General features: G+C 32.6%; 1 protein-coding gene across 1 annotated transcript; it reads left to right on the top strand.

Annotated features, from left to right (window-relative positions):
• The first annotated feature begins 1570 nt into the window (after positions 1-1570).
• LOC141599727 (uncharacterized) lies at positions 1571-5151 on the top strand. Its single transcript, XM_074419838.1, has 4 exons — positions 1571-1766; positions 3617-3658; positions 3737-3817; positions 4535-5151. Exons 1-4 carry the CDS (start codon positions 1731-1733, stop codon positions 4700-4702), a joined length of 327 nt encoding a protein of 108 aa, XP_074275939.1. The 5' UTR covers positions 1571-1730; the 3' UTR covers positions 4703-5151.
• The last annotated feature ends 672 nt before the right edge of the window (positions 5152-5823 follow it).

Raw genomic sequence — 5823 nt, 5'->3', positions numbered from 1 at the left:
TGACTACCAATCAACAGTACTGAGTAAGAAAACCTACCATTAACAATCACCAACTAACATCGCATACATCCATATGAAGGCAAGGCGACCTCCACCAATACCTATCACAACCAGTAAGAAACCCCTATTACTAACAACCATGACCATATAACCGAAACTACGGATGATGATGACGACTTACCTAAGCCTTGCATTCTGGCGACAAGACCGTGACCCGACTCGAGCCTCCGCCCCTGTGGTGTCTCCAAGTGTGAGGGATCTCAAAAGGTTAAATATGGTGAAGGAGAAGAAGTGTCGTTGATTAGGTTTTGGAGGAATGAAATGAAAAACTGATTTGGATTTACGACTTCACGATTTATATCTTAACGCTGAACCCGCCATACTCGATCGAGTATGGAACCTCTCGATCGAGTTACAAGACTGCTCGATCGAGTGGCCTACGCTAGATCGAGTTCTCATCCCTCAAGGTTACTAAGACGCAAGGCCGATAGTGTAAAGATTCCAAGAGGTCAAACATGTGTCTAAAGTTAGTCAACGGGTTCCTAACAGGGCGAGTATTACAATCCCCAACAACAAAAATTTCAAACAAAAATATGTAAACCTCCCCAAAAGACATACCAATTGCTTTACTTTTTCTTTTGGGAGTCTCTTCTAAAAATAAAGGAATCCTAAATGTTTGGGAGTTTGGTGAAACAATAAGAAGGCACATTTGAGGAGATAGAAGGGAAATGTGGAGGTAAAAATCGACCTTTGCTGATGCTCTTAAAATCAACCCATAATATATGAAATATATCTTTTTTTTGTTTTATTTTTTGAGTTGTAGTTTTAAACATGCTTATTATGGTCTCACTTTTTACTTTTTTTTTTCAAGAAATGTATTTCCAAAAGAAGTACTCCGTACATGGTTTCTTACAAAGTGAATAGCCCTCATAGTCAAAACATCCTATCAAACACCTTATTTAGGTGTTCAAAACCTCAACTAATACATCATACATGGGAGGACTAGCACGACTAAGTAGAACAGTACTGGTAGTGGCTTTCACCTCACTACAAATTGTCTCCATGGACCTCTCCTTCCCCTAAAAAATACGTCTATTCCTCTCAGACCAGATGTAGTAAACTAAGCATGCCAAAGCACATTTGATCCTTTTATGGAGCCATTTGTCTCACTTTCACAGTACCTTATTACTTTAGTTGTTACAAAGAACATATTTATCAAAGAGGTGTTGACTAAGTGATTAAGACAACGACAAATGTCTTGTTAGATTGCTTTGTTTAATTTTTATTCTTTTCCATAGTAAAAGTATATTTTATTCAGTGTAATGACCTTTGTATGGTTGTCAGGTGTCCGCTCTTATATATAAAAACAGGTAACATACATTGTTATATTAAAGTTGCTTTGGACAATCGAATAACAAAATAAATCGAAATTGCGAAGTATGATTTCCCATGTTTAATTCATTCACCACTATTTTTAACTAAGAATTCCCGGGATCATCATTAAATAACATTCTAAATACATAATTTAAAAAGGAGCTTATAAAGATTAGCATTTATCATCCACATGTTTGAGAAAGTCATGCATTAACAATAAAACCAAATAGTAGGAGAATCAATCAACATTATAAATATTATTCAATGTTTACACGAAAAAACACCAATTTATTTTATAATTTCTATTCGAGCTCAACACGTTGAAACCTCTAATTTCAGTGATCATTTAAGAAAAAATGGCAAACCAAAGTCAGGAAATCAGCCAGGCACAGGTACCTACAATTGTATACATATGCTTTTATCTCTATTTTTTAAGGGTAATGCTAAATACAATCCAGTGGGTTGTATTAAAACATTAAATACCTTCTAATTTGGGTATTAATTTAGGAATTAAGAACTAAATTACGCATTAACCAATACAATTAATGCATATATTAAGAATTTATTTCCTCTTTTGGTTTCTTAAATAATCCGAACAATGAAAGAAATTGTTAAGCAAAGGTTTTCTATTTGTTTCCGAATTTATAAAATTTCATTTCCTGGAAATTTTCGCCTTAAAATTATAAACTAGTATTGGTGCCCGGCTTCACCCGGCCTACCTCTACTTATCATTAATTTTTTTCATTAAATAAAATTACTTAAAGTTGCGTAACCCATAAATTTATCATTAATATATTTTTTTATAACATATCCTAAAATTACGATGAAATAAATTTTGAGACAAATTCACTACTCCCGCTATTAATATTTTACTCTTATTAATGGAACAATAGTAATAACATTTCACTACTTGCCCGTAATCCTTGTTACTTTCACTACTCCCGCCGTAATTATTGTTACTGTCACTACTGCCGCATTAATATTAATAATTTCACTACTCCCGCCGTAATTATTGTTACTTTCACTATTGCCGCATTAATATTGATTATTTCATTACCCTCGTTGTTGTTTCTACCACTCTCACTAATCTCGTTGATAATGTTGTTACTTTTACTATTCAAATGAGTGATTACTATCATATAACTATATCCAATGTTATTACAATTTTTTTCTTTACTGACGAAATTACTTTTACTACTTAGGCATGCAATTTTAAGAGGATTATATATTTATATAAATATATTACATATATGCATTAAATCATATCGAAAGAATTATTCAATATTATATATTATGGAATCTAACTTGAATTATTTATAACCTACTTATTATATTTTTGTATGTTAAATAATTAACATCTCTATACATCTAATAAACTATAAAGTTTCATAAAATCGCATAGATTTTAAATTTAATATATAAATTTATGATGATAATAATTAATACCATAAGTGTGCATGCTTATACTAATTAATTGTTTTATTTTAAGGAAATTGACCATCTTCTATTCTTCTATAAATATTTAGGAAATTATCAGGCATCTTCTTTCTTTTAGTCTCCTTGAAATTGACCATCTTAATTAATTATTTTATTTTAAGGAAATTGACCATCTTTAGAAAAATTACCAAGTTTCTATATAATTTAGTTTTAAGCCAAACTATATAATATTTGCATTGAGATCCCTTAATCGGGTGCATCACACGGTACTATTGATTTAAAACTATATACTCCCTCCTATTCATTTTAACTCTCCCCCTTTCCTTTTTCATCTATTCATATAACTCTTCCCCTTTCCTTATTTAGTAAAGTTTTATACTTATTTTACTCACCTTACCCACAACAATACCCCACAATACTCATACTTTATCTTATTTTAATCACCTTACCCCACAACAATACTTATTTTAATCATCTTACCCCACAATAATACCTTCTCTCTCTCCAATTACCTTACACCACCACAATACTTTACAATAAAATAACTCTCCCCTTAATTTGCGTGCCCTTTTGAAAGGGGAGAGTTAAAATGAATAGGAGGGAGTAGTATAATTAATTTGTATACCTTTCTTTAATTATATTAAAATCCCTTGATTTCTGGATTTAATATATAGTATTGATTTGGTTATGGTATTGTTGTTCCATCATATATAACTTAAAAAGTAATTCATTATAGCTATTGCAATTACAAATGTGTTAAAGATTGAAATTATTAACATTACTTCTATGGCTTGAACAACAACAGCAATTTTACACCAGTGACTCAAGGGCTCATCTTAATCGCGAGGTAAAGAGGATTTCATACTTACATATACATATCATTACTTGTGTATATGAGACTAACATTTTGATAACAAAAGTGCAGGAGAAAAATGACGGAAAGATGAGCCAAATGAGTAATGCAGCATCTGAAACAGCTCAAAAAGCCTCCAATATTCTTCAACAGGCAAGTTACTACTATAATAAATGCCCCTCACTCTAGTATCAAGTGTTACAAAATTGTGAGATTAGATTATATATAATTTACCAAACAATTATATGTATTTTAAATACAAGGTTAAGCGTGCATGTATCGATCCCTATGTTATGTAAACAAGGTAATTTTTAAGGCGCTGAATTATTTTTTAAAAGTTAAAACTAGTTAAGGGACGGGACGATTATTAATATTTCCAATTAAATTTTCGCCAATAGCAGAATGGCATGCGAAAACTCAGATACGAAAACAGTCCTTACTCCGACTTCTACATCTGTTATAGGCTTCTAGCTAATACACTGCAACAATGTTGTTATTGACATCTATTGTTAGTCGGTTAATCAAGCATCTAATTTTATTTAATTTTTCTTTATATAAATGGCTATCAATTCTTGGGAATTTGATAGAAACTTTGTATTTTTCATAACTGTTCTTTAAATGAAGATTACGCGTCTTCAACAGACTTATTCCGTTTTTCGCAGCTTCTTGCCATTGGTAAAAGTTCAATCTAGACAAATTCGTGTAAAATAAATTTAAACTATCACGATTATCTCCAACTTTTACAAGCTAAATTGATCAAAGTATATATTATATATTCAATTGATCATGAACATTTGAGTTATGTTTATGTTGGCTAAGATATGGAGTATATCCTACAATTACCATGATAACATAAAGTATGATGTTTAGACAGGAGAATCAGTGAAGAATATAGCAGCAGGAGCAACAGATGCAGTGAAAAACAGCTTAGGGATAAACAATCCAAGCAACACCCCAAGTAACACTCCTGGAAACACCATCGCCACCTCGAATACCACCGCTATCCCCACCTCCGCTACAGTGCATCCTACAACTTAAATTTGACTTTAATTTTTTGTCAATCTTGTTTATAGTATAGTCTAAATAATAATTAGGATTGAAAAAGAATTTAGGCAAGGAGTTTATCACAATATATTTTCATTATTATTTCCAAGTTGTCCTTGGTTGGTAAAGAACTATAGGGAATTATACAATACGTATAAGGAGCATGTGATATATTAAGTCACACATATTCAAAAATGCTTTAATACACTGGAATATCAACTTCTACTTAGTTACATAATAGAGTATTTGATTGATGTAAGATCATCTTAAGGTCTTTAACTTATTTCAATTCTGTGTTTCTATCTTTATATAGGTAGTTTCAAAGCGCTGTATGAAAATACAGTATGATTTTCTCACTTGTGCCACTCAACTATTTCATTTCTAAGTTGTACCCCTCTTCTTTTATAAAAAGAATAAATGAAATAAATTATGACTGTGCAAAACTCTTGGCTACGAGTTCAAAAAAAGGGTAACTATTTTCTTGCCTGATATTTCGTAAAGATCTTGCATTTGGGAAAAACATAACCTATTGAAATGGTTACAATAAAAAGTTGGTAATTTTTTTCTAACCAACTATTAAATAAAATAGGTTACAATATCAAAAATGATTACGAGTCATTATGAAAACATGTACAAAATGAATGAGTAACTTTGAGACATGATCAATGGTAAGAAAATGTCAGGAAAAACATGTGAAGGGGCACGAAAAAAGTGAATCAATTTTTGAAATAATGCTAAAAAAATCTAATTGTATTTTGAAATACTATGGACATGGGCCACAGGCCGGCCTGCGGGCGCGATGCCGCCTGCCGGTCCATAGTCACAGGCCACCTGCACACCAAGCCAAATTGTGGACATGCAGCGGTCTTTTGAAAGCCACGCTCGGCGGCGTAAAATGCTTTCGACCGGATCGCTCTAGATCGGTCGGTTTCGTCTCGGTAAATGTCTCGAAACGACGCAGAGATGTTCGGAGTCGCCACCAAGCATTTGTGGGATGCTTGGAACCCGTTCGAATCCACTTTATACCTAGGTCAATCAAGGCAAAAAGCGGTGGTTGACATAGGTACTAAAGATAAGGACCCGTCCCCCTGTTAGCATTCTATGCCTAAAATGAC

Source organism: Silene latifolia, chromosome 9 (genome assembly GCF_048544455.1).
Source record: "Silene latifolia isolate original U9 population chromosome 9, ASM4854445v1, whole genome shotgun sequence".
Lineage (NCBI taxonomy): Eukaryota > Viridiplantae > Streptophyta > Magnoliopsida > Caryophyllales > Caryophyllaceae > Silene > Silene latifolia.
This window is presented reverse-complemented; position numbering and strand designations above follow the sequence as displayed.